Consider the following 25788-nt stretch of genomic DNA (forward strand, 5'->3'; position numbering starts at 1 on the left):
TAAATCTGGGACTTGCTTTGGCGTTTTTCTGGTTATGCAATTTTTATATATGTCAAATGTTTTAGAATTGCAAGTATAATTTTTATCTATAATTTAGCCTGTAAAAATACATGTGATTAATTCATCACTGATACACAGCGCATGCGCATTGAATCCATTGATCGCAAGCATGGCGGACGCCGGATTTTTTCGGGTAAGATTGCTGTGTTCTGATCAAATCTTGCGCCGTTAAATGGGATATTTCATGCTCCATGCATATGTATCAATAACTTTGATATGTCCAAGATACTTCTGGTCATAAGAGTATGTTGAATATTTGCCGAAGATAACTGTAATTTGTGAGGCATTGCTCCGTCGCGTTGCAAGGAAGACCGTGACGACATTGTGTCAAGTCGCCCCAGTATAAGCAACTACAATTGGCATGATAGCCTAAAAGCAAGGCTAAGGGGGCGATTCTGATTTTGAAGCTTTTCCCATGCACCCATGCCATGGCCATGCAAATCGATCTTTTCAACAACGAAATTTTGAAAGGGGGGGTGGGTTCTCAGTAGGCCCCCTAGGCCTAAGCCTTATTTTACATGTTGAAACCAGTTTTGCTAAATTCTCTTGCAAAAGTTGAACATGTTAATTGTCATTGAAAAAAATTATGTCAGTGTCGGCAATTTAACAGGTGCAAATCAAGAAAGGGGGCCGGGGGGGTCAACACCCTGAGTCATTGCCATTTGGGGGAGGCCCTGCTTGTGAAGGTTGGAAGACCCCAAACAAGCATAAACATGTAGGAGTTTTATTTTGCATGTATGGTTGAATATTTTTGACCATGAACTGGCCCCTTTTTGTTGCTGTTTTTGGTGAGACTAGAGTTGCAAATACAGACAACACTAATTTTCCCTTATGTATTATAACAGTTATCAGAAAGTGATAACCTGTCCTAAAAAGTGAAATTTTTGCCAAGAAAATTCCAAAGCATTTACTTACAAAACAAAGTTTTTCAGACAAGTCTTATAGGTCTGTGCACAGGGGCATCAAATGTTGTCCACACATGGATCTCTTTCCCTGTTTTTACCAGCATAGCACTGAATATGCGCAGTGAGTCTTTTGATGCCCTAAAGAGCTTATTTGTAGCACTTGATTTTTCTTCTTAACCTGCCATGCCACACGTTGCTCGGTAGCAGTCTGTAATTAGCTTAAGTAATATATTTCATGGTGTAGGATCGGACTGTAGGCCAATTGGGAAATGAACTCTGTGTTGTTTTGTGTAAAATATTATCTGGCTATATGCACCATAATTGCAGGGCACCAGCTATGACCAGGACAATCGGTTTGCTAATAAACAGAAGAAACTGATGAAGAACATGAAGTTTGCGTCGATACTGGACAAGAAGGTGAGACGCAATGTTTCCCCAGAAGAAATTTGTACTTTCCATTGATATTAGAATTAGGAACCCTTTCCTTGTTGCATTTCTTGCACTGTCCAGCAACATGTTTAACAGCTTTGGTAGCCTTCATGGAATTGAGTAGAGAGTGAAAAATAATCACAACAGGCTGTAAATTTCCTTTACCATTTAGTCAGATCATGTTGTGTGTTTGAGCATTTGCATTATTATTGCATTTTTTGAGCTGCCTTGAAAATCCGGAGGAAAAGTGTTAGCAAAGCAAAAGTTTGCAGACATTTTAACTAATAATCTATTTTCCTAACTTAACCTCCCTATAAATATACATTTTGAAAAATTACTGAAATACCCCTTTGTTCTAAACTTTGTTTCCAAAAATAAACATGGACCCCATGGTAATAAATCATAAATTGTTCGTAGAATCCAAGGTTGGTAGATTTTGATGTTTGTTTGCTCAAAGGCTGTTTATTGCATCTGTTTTGCAGGTCAGCACCAGCAAGATCAATATGGATATCCTCAAACCTTGGATTACTCAGAAAGTCACAGAGATGCTTGGGATGGAAGACGATGTCCTCATTGAGTTCATCTATAATCAGCTGGAAGAAGAGGTAAAGACATCCTCAGAGATTAGACTGAACATGGTAGATATACAACTAGGCATGTACATGTAGGAAGCAAACCATAGTCTTGAGAGGTTTGTAGTTAGGTGATAGTGAAGGATTGGAATGGACATTGAGAGGTAGAAAACAATGTAAGAACAGCTTTTTATTGCAGGTGGGTATGAGGCAAGGTTGTTAAAAAAATCACGATTTAAAAAAGAATTTAAATCACATGTTTTTTATTTAAATCAGACTTTTTTATTTAAATCGATTTTTTAAAAATCGATCTTGAATGTCAAGACATGAAATACCATGCGGTGATTATAGGACCCATTGTTGAGTGCTGGGGTTAAGTGTATCACATGTTGAACTGTTTCTTTCTAATAAATCATAAGTGTTTACTATGTCCTGTGACCTGTATGATGAAATACACACAAACTCTTGGTATGAATAAATCGTTTAAGCAAATTTCAATGGAAAAAACAAGTCGATTAAAGATCAGTGTCTTTGCTGCTTCAATACAGGCGATTCACAATTGTGCGCTTCCTAGAGTTTTCAATGTGTTGGTCAATCACGATGCGTGAAATCTGTCAACCCAATGCACATTTCAAAAGGGTATTGGGATAAAACTCTTGTACTTGCTAACGCATGACATGCCTTATGAATGTAACTTCGCAAAGGACTTTACAAAGTACACGTCTTTGGTGTTCCAACACCAAAGATGGGTAATTTGCAATTCTGTTTTATCTAAACGCATTCAAATGGAATGGCTATTGAATTCTATACACATACATGTACATGAAGTCATACAAAATAAAGAGTGGACTACATGTGCATACACTTGTACATGTACAGGTTGAATAAGTGTAACGATAAAGATATACAAAATGACCTAATTCTGGTTGTGTGGAAATGTTTTAAAGACATCAGTCATTTCTTCCTTGCAAATACCCAAAAGAATTTAAGGTTTTTTTAACATGATTTTATAATAAATTTTAAGATTTTTTAAAAAGTGATTTAAATCAATGATTCAAATCATTTGATTTAAATCAAACAACCTTAGTATATGGCAGTCTTGGCATCTTGGAGTGTCGTCAGGATGCAGGTAAATGAATACTACTTTGATAAAAAAAATGCAACTTTTTTTTACATTTATGCCTTGAGCGATAACTGCTTTATCCGCCCCGAGCTAAAGTACATTCTCAATCAGCAAAAGCAAGACAGGTGATTACAAGCGGATTCTTGTTTCACATCAAGCGCGCATATACTTGCGTGCCGCATGGCGTGCCTATGCAGTGAGTACCAAAAAAAGCCCTCTTGTTCCGCTCGGCGGGGATTCCCAGCTTAGGTTAACATGAAACTCCAAAAAGCCATATTGTGTACATGTACGAGGTGAGTAATTTTGTGACTTTATCAAGCTCACTGGACATCAGTCATTTGATGGGATCATCAGTGGCCAGTGTCTGTCAAAATCAAAGTTGCCATGAGTTGCAAGCATATAAGAAACTGCAGATGCCCAGCAAATGATGCAAGAGTTGGTGAGTGTTAGAAATAAACTTGTTTTGATGTATTTTTCAGTCCAGGTGTAAAGCTTAGTCTTCTTATTTTCATATTGACATACGGTAGGTTTCACTATTAAATACAGCCTTTGCCTCACTGTGAAGGCACCAGTAATGACTTGAATAAAATCTGCATGTGTGAGCAAGTTAGGCTATGATTTGGAGACCACTTGAGTGGAATATCCTCATGAATTATAGGGAACTGTTAGAATTGAACTCATCCCTTCATTCTAGCAGTGACTGGTGTTTGAAACAAGTCAGGTCCTTAGTTTTGGATATTTGCCCTGCCCTACGTGTAGTGTAACACTTTATACTCAGTGTTTGCCCCCAAAGGCTTGTGAAAAAAACCACAAGCATACTCGCGTGGGATTCGAACCCTCAACCTCCTGCTTACTCGTGCTTGTTTTTCACAAGCCTTCGGGGCAAACACTGAGTATACAGTGTTACAATACACGTAGGGCAGGGCAAATATCCAAAATTAATTAACATCTCTCCGGCGCAAATCCACCTCTTTGGAAAAAGTCAGGTCTTGATGCAAGCCAGGGCAGTAAAAAGTGTAAATGATTGTACAAAGAGTACATGTAAGTATCTCAAAGAGAGTTCGTCTTCCATTCTCACTAAATATTGACAGGTAAGTAATGCCCATCTCCAATTAACAGGATGAAAAAAAAGTAAATGAGATAAACTCTTTCCTTGTACGTGAACTCAAACGACTCATAGCTTTGCACCAGTATGCGACAAAAGAGTGAGTATAGTACAAGTGTGTTTATTATTATTATCAAATTCAACTTTCAAATACTCGGATCATTGAAAAGACGTAATTTGTAAGTAGCTGATGTTTTATTCTTGGCTTTCCTCCACAACTGTCTTTGAACCCTTCTATCAACATGGATAAGGTCTTCATCAAAGAATAACCCATCTGGTGAAGATCTGTGAGTATATTTATCATTTTACAGTATAGGGAGAACTTCCCAGGAATATGGTTTGCTTCCATGTGATCTAGATTGTGGCTCCCTAAAATTTTTAATAGTGGAACCCTAGAACTTGAAACGTCAGTACCTTTTCTTCAACAGTTGTTGAGTCTTGAGTTAAAACAATTTCTGCGAAGATCAAACAGATCACAAAGGTTGGCAGGAAATGACTGCATATTGTATGTCAATATCTGAAGTTTAATTTACAGGCAGCATTCTGTCATTGAAGTCACAGTTTTGTCACTATAAATTTGTTTTTTGCCCTTTCAAAAAGTACATCAGAGGCAGGGTTTCATGGTGCAGCAAAAAATCTTGGAAGTAATCATGATTTTGTTTAGCATACAGTAATTCCAGAGGGAAACCTAATGGAAAAAGTGGGCTTTCAATGAATGTCCCCCCCCCAAAAAAATGACAGTTGCTCTATTTTCTCCCAGAAACTACTGAACAGTCTGTTAATACGGCCGTCTTACAATAGTGCGCCACCGAGAGTTTACAACGAAATCTGTCAACCCAATGCGCGTTTGGAAAGGGTCGATAAATTTCACGCATTATGATTGGCCAACGCGTTGCAAACTCTTGGTGGCGCACTATTGTGAATCGTCCGTATTACCAGCACTGAAACCCTGTTTGGAGCGTCAAGATACTGTAGCAACCAGTAACTTATTACATCCCAGGAAAATTCTTATAAACCTTAGTGATAGTATTTGACAAAGGATGAAGTGATTTTGTCCTCAAACATCTGCTCTGAATGGCTTCTTAATGTACTCCCCCATCTCATCTCTCACGTTCAGATGTTTGTAATAAATTCTTCCAACTCTATAAGCTGATGCTCACATAAAGAAACAGGCAAGGAAGATGCGATGCATTGATTGCTCTCATTCAGCGTCACTTCTCGGTTGGACAACAGCAGGTTGTGACATGCCGGCTTAAGGGTCCTTGGAAGACAGACGGTACCACCAACTTTGACTCCTTTGTCAAGAGATTTATAAACAATAATTCTATTACACAGTGTTGGTTTGTATGAAGTAATGTGTGTAAAAGTCTGGCATATGAGACATCAATTTTGCTGGTTGGTATTTATCAGTATCACTAGTTTTTATTTTTAACTTCTTGGGAAGTGCAAACATTTTTGTGTCCTCTCTTTAATACCATTTTTGATGTATGAACAAGCTCCAAATCTATTTAAATAGGACCTGTAATTTTCCATTACTTTCATACATTTATTATACAATGGTGCATTTATTTTTAATAACATTGTTTACAGGTACAATTGCAGAGCACATAGTGGTATTTTACCAGACAGGTCCAAGTATGTACCGTTTGCAAACTTAATAAATTAGGATCAATCAAATGTGGTAGCTTTGTTTTGCTGATGAAAAATTGCATCAAAGACCGTGTAGGTTTTATAATTGGAATGTAACACATTTGGTGCTGTGCTATCTATTTCCCAAATTGAGAGATGCATTTAGCCGTGGTTATGTTCAAAATTAAAATATTTCTGGAAAAGGTGCTTGTTCAAAAACAAAACCAGTTTGAACTAACCACTTTAACAAACAAAGAAATTTAAAGCTTTGAAGAAATTGCTCTTGGTTTAAATTCTATTGTTTTGGGGAAAAATACCAAAATCAGTCACGGTTGCATTTTAATTGTCAAAGGTTGCCATACTTCACATGAAGGTAAAATTACTGAAATCTGTTTTCACCCCACAGCATGCTGGCTTTTTGTAGTGGATTTTACCCAACACAAAAATACTTACAGTTGAATGAAGCCACTACATGTACGTGAAAAATGGATAAGTCTAATAAATTCTGCCCATTTAGTTTCCTAATTTTCATTGGTTTCTTGCCAACAGAATCCAAACCCAAAGACAATGCAGATCAACTTGACAGGCTTCTTGAATGCCAAGAATGCAATGAAGTTTATGTCGGAGCTGTGGGAGCTTCTCACCAGTGCTCAAGAAAACATTGCTGGAATTCCTGCTGCCTTCCTGGAACAGAAGAAAGAGGAGATCAAAAAGAGACAGGTCTGTCACTGTCCAAACTTGCATTTTTGCTCGTAAAATCTCTGTAACTCGTCATATGTAAAACCTTAGGTTTGACGTGAGTTTCCTTTTGCATTGGAAGGCGTACAAACAAACCTTTTTTTTTTCTTCTTCATATTTCATTGCATTATCAAAACATAAGCAGTTTGAGATCAGTTTATACTCATTTTTAAGCATTCCGTGAGGAAGGCAAATGCTGTAAAATTAGTACTGCGTGTTGGTTGTGCATTTTCTTATCCAATTGGTTTTCAATTCTTATGTTAGATGGAACAAGAACGCATCCAAACAGGACTGAAGCAGCTGCAGGAAAAAGAGGAGAAAGAGTTGTCAAGGAGTCGCCATGGCAGTGATGCAGAGGAAGATGGGGATAAGGAGCAGAAAGTAAAGAATCGAGAAGGTCGTTGGGACAACGAAGGAGTGAACGGAGGAGGGGATCGAGCCAGGGATGGATCCAAGACACCTGAGAAGAAGTAAGCAGTTGATTTGGTGGAGATTTGACACTGATAGTAAAAAAAATATTTGATTAGTTAAAAAAACACAGCTTACTGTAAGTGTTTAGTTGGTGGAGCATGGCAAATACTTTTTGAGGAACTGGAACCAGAATTCCAGAAAGAGATGCGTTCAGAGACAAATTCTTCATTTCTGAAGTAAACTGTTTGTTAGAGTAGGTAACAAAAACATGATAAGCATTCCTGAGAAATATACTCAGTGCTGGCCAGAGGACGGAGGAACATGTTACAGCAAGAACAAGGAGTGTTGTGTACAGAGATTTGGTATTAAGTCTTGCAGACTGGTTTCTGTCAAGGGCAATATCATTGATGGCTTGGATGCATCAAGCATATTGGCGTGAGATAATAAACAGTCTCATGTTTCTCACCACTACTGTAAGAAAACAGCAGGAGTGAGATTCCTCTGGAGTTTTCAGAATTTCCGAATTTTTCAAAAATCAGGTGTTGGTTTTGCTGATTTTTTGGTTTAACACTTTTGGGGGAATTATTTGCAAAATAAGATTCATTTGAGCCTCGGTAAAGTCTAGCAAAGGCTATCAAGAAGTATGCAAATTTATGTTACTTCCTCTGGAATACTGTGGTAGACACATTGGGTAGTGGTAGTAAAAGTAATGGCAGAATTGGTGCATCGTGTATTCCCACTTATGTACGGGAATGTGTTATCTATTGATAAAGGCGCCAAAAATCTGTAGAGATTTTTTATGGTTGGAGACGAAGATGGATTGTGAACATGTCACTATGGTGAAGGGGAGACGATAATACAGAGATTTCCTCTTAAAGATTGATAAGTTTGAGCACTGCAGATGCTTGTAGTATGATGTTAGAGGCTTAAAGGACATGGTATGCTGTGTTTGCCCAAAAATGCTTCTTCATCCATTTACAAAGGAAAAAAAAGACTGCTTTTTCTTCTGATTGCTGTCAAGATACCAGTTTCCAAAACCAAATAACTATAGTATTTTACTTGGAGCAGTGCATTAAGTGAGAATTTTGTCATACTCGTGTCAATCCAATATTCAGGATTCATGCACGTCCTGGCAAATGGGATTGGGAACCTCATAAGTCACCACAGAGGAAGGACAGTCATCGATCTCGATCAGCTTCTGGATCACGAAGTGGGTCGGAGTCTCCTGAGACCAAACCTGATATTGAGGACAAACCTTCCTCCCCATCACCAAAGGATGATGTGATCAAGTCAGAGTAAGTCTCTCCTTTTATCCTGTTTGAGAATTTATGAATCGTAAAGACAGATGCATCCCTCTCTCTTGGGAATTTTCAACCAACAGTGATTTAACCAGAGGTTGTGCATCAGTGAAATCGAGGGCAATTTTCCTGAAAACTTTAGAGTTTAATATGGAGATTTTAAAATCTTAATAAAGAAGGTTTTTAAATCAAGAGATTTTTTAAAAGCCGTAGTCTTAATTTTCCTTAGAGTGCTAATTACATTTTGGTTATGAACATTTGTAAGCAAATGATTTGCAAAAAAATTACAATTTTTACAGAAAAACTGCAGCTAAGGAATCTGACAATGAAGATGCTCCCAAGAAAGCAGACGATGTGAAGAAAAAGCCTAGGCGGCGATATGAATCTTCAAGCTCCACATCCAGTGATAGCTCACGATCTAGGAGCAGGAGCCAATCTCGGTCGAAGGACAGAGATCAACGCAAAAAGAGATCTCGTTCCAGGTACACTAACTTTAATTGGACTGGTTTTATTACCGTAGAATGGAAAACCTTTGGGAAGGTTCTTCTCTTTTGTTTTGATGTAAGGAAGTTTTCAAAAGTCGGTCATTGTGTTTTATTAAAATATCTTTTCTTTTACATGGGAGCATCTTTACGTTTGCCGAAATCATTTCAAAAGGACTGCACGTAGAGCTTTCACTGATCATTACATTAAAATTGATGTGTAGATCTATCAGGAGAAAGAAGACAAGACACCATTCTCGCAGTCCCCGTAGATCAAGATCACGATCCCCACGTCGTCGCTCTCCACGTCGTCGATCACCAGTTCGCCGGCGATCAAGATCACCATACTACTCAAGACGCAGGCGAAGCCCATCTCCAAGGTACAGATCAAGGTCTTCTCCTAGGCGAAGATCTAGGTCTCCACGGCGACGCAGTCCGTCACCACGGCGGCGACGTCCATCCCCAAGAAGGAGAAGTAGATCACCAAGGAGACACAGCCCCTCACCAAGGAAAAGAGCAGAGCGAAGACGTTCTCCAAAGAGAAGCCCATCTCCCAAAAGGCAAGCTCATTAGACATAGTTATTACAAAGCTCATGGAGTACAATGTATATTATACAAAGAATGTACTTGACCATTATGTGCTATGTTTGATATTTTGGCTTGTGACCGGCTTTTACTGTAAACACCACATTTCTTAGCCCATCACAATCCGCTCATATAGCCCCAAGTCCAGTTTAAAACCAATCCAAGAACATGTTTCAAATCGAACATTTACCAGTACATGTATGTAATAGTAATTAAAAAACCATCCATTAACAAAACGAAAAAGATATTTTTTCTGATAAACTGCACTAAAATAGAGAACAGTCACATATTTGGAAGCTGTTCTTGCTTCATGCTAAATTACTGGATTTGATGTGAACCACAGATCACGTCGTGTTCGCCGAGATTCGTCTAGCTCAGAATATGATTCCTCTAGCTCCTCTGATTCTTCCCGTTCACCCTCTCCAACCAAGAAGAAATCCATAAAGACAAAAGAGAAGTCACCTTCCCCTCCTGTCAAAAAGCCTGAGGTCAAGTCTTCAGGGAAGGATTCATCAAGTGAAGATGACAAATCCCAGAGCGGTAATGAAAGCGATAGATCTGCATCTCCACCTCCATCACACTTTAAGGCAAAGGATAAAAAGAAAGAAAAAGCTGATGAAGTAGCCAAGGGGGTAAGTGACTCTTTTCTGCCTTTTCCTTAGATTTGGAGCAAACATTTTAATCTACCTCCCCCTATAAGAGACGTAAAAAAAAATCACCCACGGTCATGCTCGATGATTTTTAAGTGTTTCATCGGAAACAAGATTCAATTTATGATAAAATCTCTACTTCCTGAAAACAGTTGCCTTGCTCTCCGTTTGTTAAATTTTGCTTTTCTGTTTTGTGTGCAGAAAGATAAACTTGATGCCTCTCCTGGCAAGGCCCAGGAGTCAAAGCCTCTAGTCAAAAAGAACCGATTCCCACAGCGTCATTACAGAAGACACTCCTCCACAGATTCCTCCTCCGAGTCGGACAGTGACAAGGAGCAACCAAAAACTGGAGGTAGGAGACGCAGCCGCTCCGACTCAAGGTCACCAAGGAAACGGCGCCGTAGCATATCACCCAGACGTAGAAGGTATGGTTTTCATAATAGCATACATTTACAATTTACGGTCATGTTAACTGAAACTAAGTTTTTCGAGAAAATCTTGTAGGGCTATATACATTCAATCGATTATCACATACATGTATTTGAATATTATTTTCCACATTTGAATATTCGAGTGCAGAATTCATAAAAAGGAACGGAGAATTTTCTTTTGGTTTGAATGAGAAATACTGCACTGTGGAAGCATGTTTCAAGCAGATTCAAATGAAAGTAACAGAAATCTTGCAACAATTCAAAAGCACAGGGCAAGAAGTATTGTCTCTTAAATCTTGCAAAATCGGGGCTGAAGAAAACCCTATACATGAGAAGCTATTATAGTGATTATAATGTACAATTGTGTGTGTTATTGTAACTGACTTCATACGAGGTTTGTTCATCAACAATCTGCCTGTCGGTACGACCAAATATTTGGATGTTTGATTGAATTGAAGCTCAGGTATGTCATAGACTGAATTTTAAAAATGTTACCGTATCTATTTCTACACTTTCTGTCACACGCACTAATTTTAGTAATTTCATATTTGTTCCTCAGGTCTCCATCACCTTACAGACCATCTCGTCGTTATCGATCACCAACACCACCCCGCAGACGATTTCGTTCCCCAAGTCCCTACAGACGTCGTAGGTCCCTGACACCTCCCCGTAGACGCACCCCTCCACGGAGACGCCGATCACCTTCCCCAGCCTATCGAAGACGAAGCCCCACACCAGAGAGGCGCAGAAACCAAAGAAGCCCAACCCCTAAAAAGAAGTCTAGAACTCGGCGTAGTTTAAGCCCATCAGACAGACGTAGGAGGCCCTCTGCAGACAAAAGTAGAGCTTCTCCCAACAAACGAATCAGTTCCTCACCCTCTCCAAAGAGCAAGAGGAAAGCAGCAGATACCCCACCACGAAAGACTAGAGACAAGTATCGTACTCCATCAGTTTCTAGTGACAGTTCCCCTGAGCGTGGTCCAAGTCCTTCCCCAGAGCGACCCTCCAAGAGAGCTAAAAGCCCTGCTGAGAAGCGCAAAAGAAGTCGCACTCCTGAAAAACGAAAACGAAGTCCAGGGGATAGGCGCCACAGAAGTACAACTCCAGACAGGCGTAAGCAAAGTTCAGACAGACGTAAGAGAAGTCCAACCCCTGAAAAGCGAAAGAGCCGCCAAACACCAGAGAGGCGTAGACGCAGCCCCACTCCAGAGAGACGTAGGCGCAGCCCCACTCCAGAAAAGCATAGACGCACCCCTACCCTTGAGAAACGTAGACGCAGCCCTATGCCAGAGAAACGTAGGCGCAGCCCCACTCCAGAGAAACGTCGACGCAGCCCCACTCCAGAGAAACGTAAGAGCAGCCCCACTCCAGAGAAACATAGACGCAGCCCTACTCCAGAAAAACGTAGACGCAGCCCCACTCCAGAAAAACGTAGACAGAGTCTCACTCCAGATGGACGCAGAAGCAGAACCCCAGAGAGCCGTCGAAGAAGCCCCCGCGCAGACAAACGGAGGCATAGCCCAACACCAGAGAAACAGCACAAAAGGCCTCCACGGGATACAAGAAAACGTAGTCCAACACCAGACCAGGACAAAGACAGCCCCAGACCACATCCAGCTGGAAGGTGGTACAGCCCAAATGATAAGAAGGCAGTCAATAAAAGAAGTTCTTCATCATCTGATGATAGAACGCCATCCCCTGAAAGGAAAGCGTCATTGTCACACTCAGAGAAGCGTAAACCTCCATCAAGGCGCAGTACATCTCCATCACCAGTCCCCAGGAAACACAGCTACTCACCAAGTCCAACACAACAGATAATTTCTAAGAAGAAATCAAGATCTCGATCCTCGTCCGGTAGCCCTGAACCGACTCCAGTGAAAGCCAAGGCAAACCTAGACGGAAGTGATTCTGCGAAGGTGGGATATAGGAAAAGTTTTCTTGGATTTGGTAAAAGTGACAGTCTATGCAAAAAAATCACTCAAACTGTTTAACCCCAGCCCATTTGCAAAATTTGAAATATGTGTAATTCCCTAATTTCAGCATTTATTTGCAGAAAGGCTTAATCAGGCATGCAGCAATGAATTGTAGTCATTCTAAATGTTGATTACATCGAACGTTCAAATTAGTTACAGCGAACACCAATTTATTTTACCTTCATTCTTTGGGAGAACAGCAACAACATGGAGTTTACTGTACAGATTCCTGCACCAGCCACTTAAATAATTAGAATAGTTGGGGTTTTATTTGTCAGGGTTCAGACTCGGATACCAAGGATACAAAGAAGAAAGATAAGAAGAAACATAAAAAACACAAGAAACATAAGAAGCACAAGAGACACAAGAAGCAGAAGAAGGACCAAGATGTTGCACCTGAGGTAGGCAACTTTATTTTTATGGGGGGGGGCGATCTATTAACTCTTTGAACCCTTTCTCGGCAGGTGGTTGGAAGGTTTGGTGGAACAGCTTTTATTGAATCCAGTACCAGTGCATGCTCCCTTCTCCTAGGTCACTTGTACCATTTTGTATGAGCTGTCATCATTTTAGGCATCTAGTCAGAGCAGGCATAATTTCGAAATTTGTGTTCGTTTCAGGACATAATTTTAGATGTATTAGGGACAATTTTGGCACTTGCGTTTCTACCAGCCCTTACTAGGTCATTTTACCCAACCCCCTTTCTTTTATCCGTTGCCTTATGAACTTGTAACTCTACAGGTGCTTTGGTCATGAGCGTTCCTGGATCTGTAAAAAGCCACCCAACTGCATAAGACTGATCGGTCATTGTACTTCAAAATTAAGTGGGCATTAAGGTCCCTCAAGAATCATTAACTTGGCTGGGTTTTGTAACCATTGTACCTTGCTGAATCCTGCAAAATCCTCCCGTTAGATTGTGAAGGATCTTTGAGTGTTAGAGTTCAACTCAATATGATTGGGATCGGTTCATGTAAATTTTAAGTTGGAACCCTTGGCGTCTTCGTGTAATTTTTCTAGTCAAACTTACATAGATTTTGTTTTTGTTTTTTTAGGATTCAGACAGTGAGGGCGAGAAAATGGAGAAAGAATTGAGAGAGAAAGCTCTTCGATCCCTCAAACGTACTCAGTCCTTGGAGGAGATATGAGTTAGGTCCACAGGTCTACTACATGCAGTTAAAATATGTACACAATGGCCATTCAAAATAAAATTCCTTGTCGGTTGCCAATCTAAATGATTCAAGTTATGATTACTTTTTAATGCAAAATTTTCAGGATGTAAGATTATGTTGGCAGTCTAGCTTCAGTTTGTAGTTTAGAAATGTAGTTTTACAGGTTTAAGAGTGTGTAGAGTGTGTATTCAGTGTTAGAGTAAAAAAAAATCATCCGCTTAAAACGTGCCGAGAATTTTGAAATCAACTGTCAGACTGGTGTGCGTCTTTCTTGAAATCTCAGTACTGCTCAGATTTGGGCATAACTGTGTTTGCTGGTCACCAAGCTGATAGATTGTACGGGAACTAACAAATATATGTGTATTCGGACACGGCACAAAGTGCCGTAATAATATTAACAGGAGCCATTGTGCAAACCTCCCCCCAACGAAATTAGAGAACAAATATTTTGTTAGTCCAAAAACTGTGGGTAGCGCTTTAAGTCTGACCAAACCATAAAGACCCCCACCCTTTTGAGAAAATGGGGGTGCCTCCTGAAAAAGGTTCCCAGTTTATACGCCACTGGTAGTATGACGTACATATACACAGGCAAGGTGTATGGTGGACTGAATGGGCGAGTTTTCCTCAAATGAAAGTTGGCATACATGTATGTCGTTGAATTTTTATGTTCTGATAATTTAAGGATTCATTGGAGGCTGTCCATAATACGGGCGATTCACAACAGTGCGCCTTTAAGAGTTTGCAACTCGTTGGCCAATCACGATGCACGAAATCAGTCGACCCGAAGGGCTTTTAGAAAGCGTCGACAGATTTCGCGCGTTGTGATTGGCAAACTCGTTGCAAACTCTTGGAGGCGCACGTACATGCATTTGAAAAGGCTAAAGACTTTTTTTTTTTTCGTGATATCTTCCGATTACTGTATTGATGTCATAAAAATTGTTCAATCGCATATTTGTATATTTTATTTGTAAGGCTTAGGTTTGAGAAGCGAGATATTTTAGTCGTAAATGCACAACTAAAGCTGCTGTTAGAGTGTGACCAATAGCTAAATTTAAAGAGCAACTTTCAAGTACATGTAAAAAGCTACCAAATGCATATTCAATTCTACAGACGTTCACAATAGGGGAAAACCCGTTCCCGGTTCAACAAACTTTGGCCCAAAAGTTCATTCTCAATTGTGACAAGCCTGCTTTGGCGTTCCTGTTAGTTATTAGGTAGAGAGGTATTAGGAAAAAAAGATTTTGTCTTTACCAGGGGTTGTGAAACCTTTGAGTGCGGTTCATTCAGGTTAGAATCCTCTTCCCCGTTAGCTTATTAAAGTCTGCACTTTGATTGTTCTGGCATTACCTTTGTTCCATTCAGTTCAAAAATTTAATAAAAGTTTTCGTTCCTTTATTTTTGTTTTCTGAACCTCCTTTTCTGCCTTTAATACGTCCGTTTACAGGCACCAAGCCAAAATGGCGACTTCTTAATTTCACCCCTGTACATTTTCATTGATATAAGTAATAGCGAAGAGCGCCATTGTTCTTACAATCGTCTTGTTATTGGTGAAAACTAATACCGAGCAGTGATCATTTCATATGTTCCGACACCCTCACTTCAACTTACATTCTGCAGCTCAAATGCGAGGTCAAAGACAGCATAGTTTGAAGCTGAACTCATAAGGACGTACATCTTGAAAATTCCAACTTTCCCTTCTCCCGCACCCCCCCAACTCCGACTACATGTACATAACTTACCTTTCAGATATAAAGGCAGTCACATTATGTACAGCCTTTAAAAGATATTTTGGTCTTTCCCATTTGATATTGATCAGATTCAAGAACTCGAGGTGCCTCGCAAAGAATTTTAGCACATTATAATTTTCAGTACAGAAATCGAAACTTTCAGGCACAAATACCACATTCTTCACATCGGTACTCCGCCCCCAATAACAATGTTCGAAGTCATGTACATTGTACCTCCATCATTCGGCTAAAATGTTTCGCTTGGCTAAAACTCGGAATAAGCAAATAATAAAACATACAGTAAATGAAAAGGTGCATGCATGTTTAACTCCATTCGCATCACTCGATCCATGGCCTACCCATCCAAAAAGGACAACGCAAGGTTCTTGTACCAACCATTTCTTAGAAACTCCTGCCCCACCCAGTCAAATGGTTTACAGTATTTTCCAAGTCTTTTCACAAGCCAACTGCTATACAGAAAGCGGCAGCTTCTGTAACAGCTGAAGAGTGACCTTCCCCCATCCCACCCGTGTCCGTCGCCAAGGGGGCAGGGAGCCTCCCAGCGGGAAACCAGCCCCAATCAGTGAAAAGCACGAGTATGAAAATTGTGATGTGGTCCCCCTGGCTGATACTGTGGCCCCCCTTAATGTCTGAAGCGGGCGACGGTGCTGCCCCCATCCCTCAAAAGACAAAATCACGACCAGCCTGACCAGATCATTAAAAAGACTTCCACTGGGTGTGGATTAATTTTTTTTTTTTAAAAAGCTTCAATTCCACAGGAAACTTGTGGACAATGTCATCTGCAGTTTTGTTCGGTTCAAGTTCGCTGGAGACAATAACTATATTCCTTCTGGATACTTCTCAGCCAGCTCGTTTTTTTCTGTTTTTCAACATTTGTGAATGTTTCAACTGATCTGGCAGCAAATGCTCACAAAACGGAACACAAATCTTTCACTTCAGAGGATCATGTTTGGAATCACACTTTGTTCAGCTTCTCCACATCTCCAGAAAACTGGCAAAGCTGTCATTTCAGGTACTGCATTTCTTGCTTTGCCAAGTCCAACTCTCAGAACGTCTTTAAAAGCATCGGAGTAAACATACAGAGAATTTGGATTTGTGCCACAAAGGTTGAGTGGAGAAGCATTGTGCAAAATATTCAAGAGGTAAAGTAGTCCAGAAGACGTCTTCAAAGTTGCCGACTTCAGATGTCATCTCATCACCCCGTCAGTCCATCCTCTCTGTCGGTCGCAAGCCTGTTAAGTGGCAAGGGCTTTCTTGGCTTCTTCATATCTTTTTTCATGATACAGACAGCTCTGTATTTTCAGTACTTGGGCCATCGATGAATTTCAGCCCAGCAAATGAAAAAACAACCAGGAAATTAATTCTGGTGTTTTGATGTAGTCTCTGGTTCCTTCAAAAGTATCGTCTCTTTCCAGTAAATCACATTTCTTGAAAGTACTGTGGCATCAGTTGCCTCACTGCATGTCAGGACTGCTAACACTTTCCTTTTTGGATGACCATGGACTTTTCACGTTTCTTCATTCTCCAAAAATCATAACACCAAATACAAACCATATGCAAACTTGCAGATTTTTTTCTGCAATCAGATACATATAAAAACAGTCATAATTTATGACTGACAAGACAGCAGATTGTTAAAAAATATTGCACCTTTTGAACAAGATTCCTTCTTTCTTTTCAGAAATTCCTTTAAGGAAATCTTAAGTTTTCTTATCTGGAATAACTTTGTTGGAATGAGGGGAAGGGGTGAAGGAGAGAAGAGAAAAAGAAAATACCATTAGTACAAAGACACTACAGCATACAGCGACAATTCTGATATACAAAAATGCGGGCGTGCATGTATATCAATAAACATATAATTGTGACTAAATTGAACGATGAAACGCAATGGACCACTAGATGTTAACGTGCACCGTGCAACACCTTGCCGCTGTCTAGAATCAACTTTTGCCATGCAACCTACTTCTACACCATTGATGTTGAAAAACTGCCCTTAATCCTCTAAAGAGATTAACAACAGCTCGATTCTTAGAACAGTGCTTGAAGATTTGGAGTTGAATGGTTTTTAGGTAAGGAGCCATGCACTGTTTTGTAATGTTTATATACATAGCCGCACGTGCCTGCAGGCTCCCGAGCTTTTTCTTGAGGGGAAACGCGATGAAGCATCTGACTGAGCTTACCAATGGAGAGTTAAGTGTTATATACGATGTCTTTTCCCCCTTAATCAACTTAACAAAAAAAACCAGTCCGTTCAACGACGCCTGTTCTTTGTAAATTCAAGCACAATCAACCATTTGGAAAAAAATTAGGATGTTTAACCTCAATGAAAACCAACTGCGATTTCAAACAAGGGTTTCTATACATGCCAAGTGCATAATCAACATAAAATGAAATAAGCATGCGATGAAACATTCAGGTTCTTGGGAAATAGATCAGCATCAAGTACGAACCAAACAATGGATTAATGAGTTTCACTTGAACACGGTTTCTTTTATTTTTTGTCACAATGCATGATGAAATTAAATCAAAAATCAACCGACTCTGACAAATGTGCCATCAAACTAAGAAAGTAAGCATTTCCCAGTTTCAAACATACTTACCACTTCTGGGTTACTAAACAAAATTGAGACTATCATACTTACCACCAAACGAAGGGAGTAAAAGTTCTTTTGAATTACAAGGGGGAATGGGAGAGAGTACTATGACCACACGGGTACGTCTTTACTTTCCAACGTGGTGACCAGCAAATGAATAAGACAATTTGCATGTGTTTCGGTTTATTTCTTCTATTTGGAATTCTGCAACTTAGTTTTGAAGTGCTTTTATTTTCTTCTTGTTCCCACTTGAAATCAAGCCTTTTTCAAAACCAGAACAAAATTGTCAACATACTTGATGATGAAACATTTATGAGAATGAACAATCTACAACATCTACAGAAACAATTTTTTTAGTAATTTTAGCTGTGCCACACGACTTTCATTTTAAAATATAAAAAGAGCACGATTATTTAGATCTAAAGCTAAAAAACATTTTCTTCCATGTAAATGATTAAAACCGTCTCACAATAGCTTCAATATCGACAACCAAAAAACTACGTAGGTGTGCAGGTCATGGTAGGCTAAACATGGCTTTAAACAGTTATGTATTTCCAACTTGTCATAGTTCGGTGATTCAAGTGGTAACTTAGAATTCCAAATGACATTTGGAAAGGTCTATATACAAGAGATTTTTGTTTCCTTTTTGGTGGGAATGGGGTAATGGATAAATGATATTGAGGGAAGCCACAATAGTGACGCAAGATGATTCTGTATTCACCTTGGCTTGATTAACCTCCAGATGGAGACAGAATGGCAATTATTTCCACCAAATGGAAGGGGTCAGGCATGGAAGGGTCATGTCTAGAAGCCGGACCCGTAGTTATCTTGTGACCAGGACTGGTCGCCGTAACTCTGGTTGTAGTCATAGGATGCCGAGTATTCCCCGAGAGGTTGCTGAGCAATGGGTTGGACACCCCAGCCGCCCTGGGTGTTGCGTCGCTTAGTGTCACCAGGTTGCTGCCCCTCAAACTTCCTCTTGCCACTCACATTGCCGCCTCGATTTCCACCACGCCCACCACGGTTGCCGCTGCCGCCACGTCCACCTCGCTGTTGCTGTTGACCCCCTCGAGCTCGGCCACCACGGGGTCCAGCCCGAATGGCAGGTCCTCCACGCGGTCCTCCCATGCCACCACGCCCACCTCGTGGACCACCACGCCCACGTGGTCCCATGCCTTGCCCACGCCCACCATAACCAAAGCCATCATACCCACTGCCATAGTAGCCTTCATAGTTGAAAGGATCATCATAGCCACCAGGGTAGCCACCATAGTAGCCCTCGTCATAACCACCACCGTAACCAAAGTCACGGTATCCTCTCTCACCACGGTCAAAACCACCTCGTCCACGAAGGCCACCACGCCCACGACCACCACGCATTGGACCATAGAAGTCATCATAGTACCTGGTCATTCAAACAAAAGACTTGCATTCAACATGACTCCGGACATTTAGCGTCCTTGTTTCCATATCACCAGACAAAAAATTTATCCTTTGGAAAAGCACAAATTCTTCCCGTTTTGGCTCTAATAGCCCTGGATACTCAATGCACTTGACCATGACCTTTAACCACTTATCTTAAAACTTATTTTAGCAGAGCTTGATTTGCACAGACAAGTACAAAATCTGATAATTTTGGACAGTTAGTTTTACAAGAACTCTGTACAGTGTATCTCACAGCATTCTATCGAGGAAAACCTCATTTTGAAGTAAATGCTCATTTCTACAACTAGGTCCAATGCGAGATAAGGGACCTCCACTGACCTTCCTCCTTGGTAGCCCTGCTGTTGTTTCATTTGTCGTTGTTTTTTCTTTATATTCTCTTGGCGTGGTTTGGCAAGCGAGGCTTCAATCTCTAGTCCATGGAATGTTGTCCCATTCGTCTCTTCAATAGCCTGAAAAATGAACAAAGAATAACAGCAACATGTTTTTAATATTTATCTCAAGAAGAAAAGCGATGTCGAGTGTTACTGTCCCATTTAGCCTTTCAATGGGAAGAACAAAACGAGGATGAATCTAATAGTTCATTTCAAAAAGGAAAAACAAATCTTGGTTGGGGTCGGTTGAGCAGCTATTAAGTTCTCATCTGGAGCACTGAACATTGTACATTAGCTTAAAGGAGCTCACCTTCAAGGCATATTCCCTCTCAGTGAAGTGTATGAAACAATAGTCCTTCATCTTCTTGACCTTCTCAATTTCACCGTACTGTTTAAAGTGTTCCTGGATGACTTCTTCTGTGGCTTCAGGAGCCAAGTTGCGGACATAAGCCACTTTCACCTGACAAAACAACCACAAGCCTTGGTTACAGTCATTAATATGATTTCCTTTTAATCAAATTTCCCTTTGAGAAATTACTCTGCTTTTCCCTTAAGAGAACATTTTCAACACACCTTGGACATGGTTTCTTCATCTGGTTCTGAGACAGGGTCTGCCCAGTCCACTGTGACTGTGAGGTTGTTCCAGACACGGACCTTGCCACTCATCAACTGACGGCGAGCAAGGCTTGCTGAGCGATGGCTGTCATACTCAAGGAAAGCAAAGCCACGGTTTTTTGTTTTGTCTTCCCCATGGTAGATGATGACATCCACCAATCCAGCTGACAGAAAAAGTCAGAGATGGTTAAATATGAGATATGTTCCCCTACATCCAAACTATTATCCTACAACCTGTAACTTAACAACATGTTAATCCACTTACAGTGCATGAAGAACAGACATCTTGTCGAGTTATGGCAAGTTTTCAGAACCACACATATTCATATGAGTAATCCTTGCATGGTCCTTCCGCAAAACCTTAAACTTGCAACCTTCTCAGTGAAAAGCTTGAAAGCTCCAAGACAAAGCTCTCATCAAATAAAAGTTGATTTTCAAGATATTTGCTGGAGCAGACACTATGTGTTCATTTGCTGTCACGAAGTTCTGTATTATTTTAATTTCTTTCCCTTTCTCACAGCAGCAATAAGTATATTATTTACGATACGCTTTACTTCAAATGAAGGACTGAAATAAACTTTGAGGGGGAAATATAGCGTCTACTGGTGTACTTACCGGTCACCTTCTCAAATTCTTCTTTGATTTCTTGCTTCGTCTTGTTCTTGGGGACTGAACCAACGAACAGCCGCCTCTTAGGAATTGAGATGTTACAGCTCGTTCCTAAGCTTCCTCCATCCAGCTAAATTAACAGGTGTTTAAAAGTTGGTCTTTATGCTAATGTAGTGACAATTTTTTTTTAAGTATTTCATAATCAAATCTTCAGACACCCCTGTTTCTGCAAAATGCTGTAGTCTATCCAGCAAATCCTTTCTGAATTACAATCTCTCTTGTTCACTGGGGTCAAAACTAGGATTATCGCCATCATGAAAAAGAGAACATCTATATCAAGTAAAGCTTGTTTCACAGAAAGTTTTGTCACTTGAGCCTGTAAGATGACAAACGAATGCTGGCAAACCTGCTTCACGCACTCCTTCGCCCCCTCCTGGGTGCAGAATGTGGCAAATGCGTACCCTCTGTTCAGACCAGACATAGGATCCATCATCAACCTGAAATCGTAAATCCTACCGCACTTCTCAATGAGGGGGACCAAGACATCTTCAAAAGTATCCTTGGGGATTTTGCCAATGAACACCTTTGCACAAGAGGAGAAAAACAACATATTTACGTCTTTTGACTTGGTAGAAACACTGTAAAATAAAATAACAGGATTCAGTAACCCTGAAGTAGGACGTCTCCTGAGTTCTAAAACTGCAAGAAATGAAACAGTGACAGCAAAAATAGTGCAGTTTGTCACTAACTGAATCCAAGAGAACACACAACAGCACAGGTTAACTGAACCTGTTCAACTATCAAAGTCCAACTAACGAGGCCAATTTCAAGACATGACACAACAGGAAATGAGTGTGTTCTTTCAATAAGACGTTACTTCATATGCAACGTGCAGTCCAATAGCACAGGGGGTGGGGGGAAAACAGGGTGTTGGGCAACCCTCTAACAACCATGTACAGACTCTGAGAATCCAGCCCCTGCCCTCACCTCACATCCAGCACCAGGTGCATCCCCTTCCCAGTTAGGGGGTGGCCCACCATATTTCCTCTGTCCTGTGGTAACATCTAGCGAGTAACCTGTCCTCTCCAACATTTCCTGTAGGTCAAAAGATAAAGTACATTGTGATTGAACCCCACTCTTTTAGCTCTCGTTGAATTTATCTGTGGCAAGAGTTGCCAGGGACACAGGAGGGTCAATATGCTTAGCCTCTTAGCTTGACAAAGCTTAGCGGCCAAAAAAATGTGCAATGTATTTCTTCTTCCGATTTTTGTGCTGTTTGAATAAGGTATTCATTTATGAAAATTTCAGTCTGGATTATTTCCCCTTAAGCTTGAATACTTAAAAAAAAAGCCACAAAAAGTGATAAAAATCTGCATTAACCCTAACCTTCCCCAACCACACATAATTAAACAGTAGTAAAGTGTTTAATTCTGTGGGGATAGGTCTGGTAGGCCCATAACAGCTGGCTTTTGCATTGGGTTTGGCATACCTCAGAAAAACAAAGTCCAACAGCCTCTGTGCAAGTCCCATATGGGTGTTTAACTTTGCGTGAATGGGGAAGGTAGGGCCAGCAACCCTTGGGGGGTTAGGGCTAATGTAAAAAAATTCAGTTGATAATTCTTAAAAAATAATGGAGCATTCACCTTAACCCACCTTGATCCTCCAAAATCCTTCGGGCGGTTTTAGAGGATTGAGGATAATAAAAAGGCCCTAGTGGGCTAAGGTTAGTTAAGGTCACACACACCACTATGCACAATGCTTGTCACGACATGAAACTGGCCAACATGTCACGACATGAAACTGGCCAACAATGTCCACATACATGTATCACATGGTAAGCGTGTGTGATACATTTGTAGGGAGGGCAATGAACCTTGTGTCGAGGCACAATATTCTGTGGAAACATACTTGTTTCAAGTACTTACAGTACAACCTCAAAACAGATTCAGTAACATCAGAGCATCATTGTTTTCTTGATCATTACACGTTTTCAACACAATAGCAAAACAGGAAGGGAACTTGTAAAAACATAAGTTTCTCCTTAAAAATAGCAAATGCAAGTACACACAAAAATAAATACATGCATTTCTGAGGTAGAAAGGTTACTGAGAAACATTTCTTCAAGGCACAAAAGAAAACAGGTTTGTTTCTTACAACTTGCTGAAAAAAATTGGGGGTCCTGCAGTAAAAATAGGGTCAGTTCGGGAACCGCAAGCAGAGTTCTTTGTTTTTAGCCTTTACACATGTAACATACAGTTAATGAAGACAAAGTCACATTGACTACCTTTATCTTAGCTTCGTCAGGTCCTTTGTGCTCATCAGGCGCTGGGTGCACCACCCGGTCTTTGGCTCTTCTGTCTAAATGTCTTGATGACACCACAGATGAATGCGCTCTTGTTGTTGGACATGTGTGAGGTCACTGGGTACTGAACTGCTTGAGGGACTGCGATGGGAACTCTCGTCATCAAGTCCTTTCAGAGCTTCCAGAGCTCGGTCATCTAACAACTCCTCTTGTACTTCACTCTCTAAACAAGCAAATTCAAATTCTCAGTAATAGGAGTAATAAGATTATCACTGTCTTTTCCTAACTACTGAAATTCAAACTAATTTTGATAATACATGTCCATCTTTTTTAAGAATAACAAACTGAGACACACAACCTTACGGCTTGTGAGGTCTGTGGACCATGGTGACTATTTGGTCCAGCTTTTCTGCTACTTTCTCCGAGAAGGCCCATGCCAAGATACTTGTCAAAGTTGTCCGTTCTGACATGGGTCTCTGTCTCCATGGGTTCATCTGTAGCCTGAGTCTCACCTTGAACCTCCTCATCCATCTGCTGCTCTTCAGGGATCTGATCTCCGTTTGCCTCAGCCATGTTTGATTGGATGCTGCAAGGCAATACCAAACTAATGAACTAAAGAGAATCACAGGTTGTGAAATCTTCAACGTTTCACAGGAGGGAGGTGGGAGTGCCCCTTTTTCATGTTGGAAGTTATTCCACACCAAACTCACAAGGCCTTCAATTATCCCCAGAACTGTGGGATTCGTCGTCCACTGTGCTCATACAGGTACGTTTGTGGGAATGTGGCAAATCATGAACCCAAGAGTCCTGGGGGTAAGCATTAATGTAGGCCGAGTCACTACGACTCTACAAATCACCTATTTTACCATTTGTACATTGTTAGCAACCATGTCCATATGTTAAAATAGGCAATTCATAGAGTCAGTCCTTCATGCTAGTTACTCAGATCAACATAATTGCCAATGAACATTTACAACGTTAATGTAGGCTGTGTGCCATGATGATATGTAGGCCTAGGCCTGTTTTATGTAGCCTACTTGAATTAGACCTAGGCCGAGAAAATATTCTGTACTCGTGCACCACTTTCATGGGGAAGAGTTCCATATAAGGATGCCGATAAATTATTCCTAAAGTGACCTATTGGCAATCAGAAAGCAAAAATGTCAAGAAAACTTCAACTTCGGAGGGAAAACTTTCGGAATAGTCTCATTGGGCATGTTGGGTTTGTGCACAGGGTGTCAAGTGGAATCCGAATACATGTAGGCTCAACTTCCAAATACACCTAAAATGATTTGTAGGTAGGAGGATGGAGGTAATGTTTCATAAATTAGTGTTTAAAAAATTGCAAAATAGTCACCGATACTGAATTAGCTCATGTAAGTCATATTATAAGTGATCTGGTCATGCTGGGGACCATGTCCATGGTGATACTGATAGGCCTTATCTGCAGATCTAGGCCTATCATGCATATACAGTAACTTAAAGAAATGAACAATTCACAAAAACATGAAAGATCACCATTTCATGCGGTGGACTTTGCCATTTACTAACCTAACCATGGAGGAAGGAACAGACCAGGCATGGCCAACCTTGGCTTCTATTAACAAAGCCCTGGGCCATGGCAAAGGGCTTACATACATTTGCCATGTTTGTGCTCAACAGATCGTAACGTTGCAGGTATTTTCTCATCATAAATTTAGGATACAATGATACAAATTACATTAACAGAGTAGCTAAAATTCATTGATTAAAAAAAAGGAAACTTAGATTAAGCTATTTACCTGAATCTTAAAAATGAAGGAACAATGACACTTCGATTCAGCACATGTATTTCCTACCAAAGTATCTGATACTGGACGCGTTGCATGCTTGTCACATAAAACGCATCATGCATCGCTGGTAATCACACACTGCTACCAGTAATTCGACAGAACAGTGTCGTAGTACCATTTTGTTTGTATGGCAAAACGTGGCGGGTTTCCTGATTGACACGCAGGGCCAAACTGAGCCCTTGTCTAAAAGGGGCTTCCCAGAGCTGCGGGCTTGGTCTGTTTTCTGAGCGTCTCAACGTATTTCCATGGAAGAAGACCGAGACCTAGCTCTAAACAGATTCAGATGCAGCCATTACGTCCATTGTAGGACTTTTCAGATAATCTCCCGCCACTAGTGACGATCACTTAACAGTATTACGAGTCCAAGGCCAGCGGCATACTTCGTTTGCATATTGAACAATATGTAGTCGTCCAATAACACCTTTTATAAGGACTTTTTCCATGTGACTTGCAAGACTTACAGACATTCTATATTTTACAGAGACTGCCCTTCAGAGTATAGGTCTATTCCTATGTTTTTCTTCAATCTAGGCTAGACGGGTACTCGTCTGCTTTTTAGTGTTTTCCCCGTTGTTTCGTCAACAGAATGATCAAAAATCCGTAACTAACATTACAGGTTTAATTATGTTTTTATCCTGTATTCAAAGACTGCACAAAACACTTGGCAAAAATGTTTTCCCTGTATAGACATAGTGGGCCTACATTAACTCACTC

General features: G+C 40.5%; 2 protein-coding genes across 3 annotated transcripts; one reads left to right on the forward strand and one right to left on the reverse strand.

Annotated features, from left to right (window-relative positions):
• The first annotated feature begins 54 nt into the window (after positions 1–54).
• LOC147795407 (uncharacterized) lies at positions 55–14952 on the forward strand. 2 transcript variants are annotated; one of them, XM_087131960.1, is made up of 13 exons: positions 55–193; positions 1293–1382; positions 1877–1999; positions 6373–6543; positions 6826–7031; positions 8088–8267; positions 8570–8752; positions 8977–9312; positions 9681–9969; positions 10189–10412; positions 10978–12334; positions 12670–12792; positions 13441–14952. In XM_087131960.1, the coding sequence occupies exons 1-13, from the start codon at positions 170–172 to the stop codon at positions 13531–13533; spliced, it is 3399 nt and encodes a 1132-aa protein (XP_086988086.1). In that variant the 5' UTR covers positions 55–169; the 3' UTR covers positions 13534–14952. The 2 variants fall into 2 exon arrangements, with proteins under 2 accessions (XP_086988086.1, XP_086988087.1); XM_087131961.1 differs by lacking the exons at positions 55–193; positions 1293–1382; positions 1877–1999 and adding an exon at positions 2058–5470.
• A 2814-nt stretch (positions 14953–17766) lies between these two features.
• Positions 17767–25166, reverse strand: LOC147795408 (heterogeneous nuclear ribonucleoprotein R-like). The gene is given in 13 exon segments (XM_087131965.1): positions 17767–19304; positions 19664–19794; positions 20027–20176; positions 20290–20495; positions 20947–21070; positions 21347–21523; positions 21928–22035; positions 23225–23270; positions 23272–23342; positions 23344–23463; positions 23626–23670; positions 23672–23828; positions 25024–25166. Coding segments are annotated over 12 exon segments (1923 nt in total). The 5' UTR covers positions 23816–23828; positions 25024–25166; the 3' UTR covers positions 17767–18703.
• Between the last annotated feature and the right edge of the window lie 622 nt (positions 25167–25788).

This window comes from Acanthaster planci, unplaced genomic scaffold, assembly GCF_054643075.1.
Source record: "Acanthaster planci isolate LZ-2023a unplaced genomic scaffold, COTS_SCS Contig36, whole genome shotgun sequence".
NCBI lineage: Eukaryota > Metazoa > Echinodermata > Asteroidea > Valvatida > Acanthasteridae > Acanthaster > Acanthaster planci.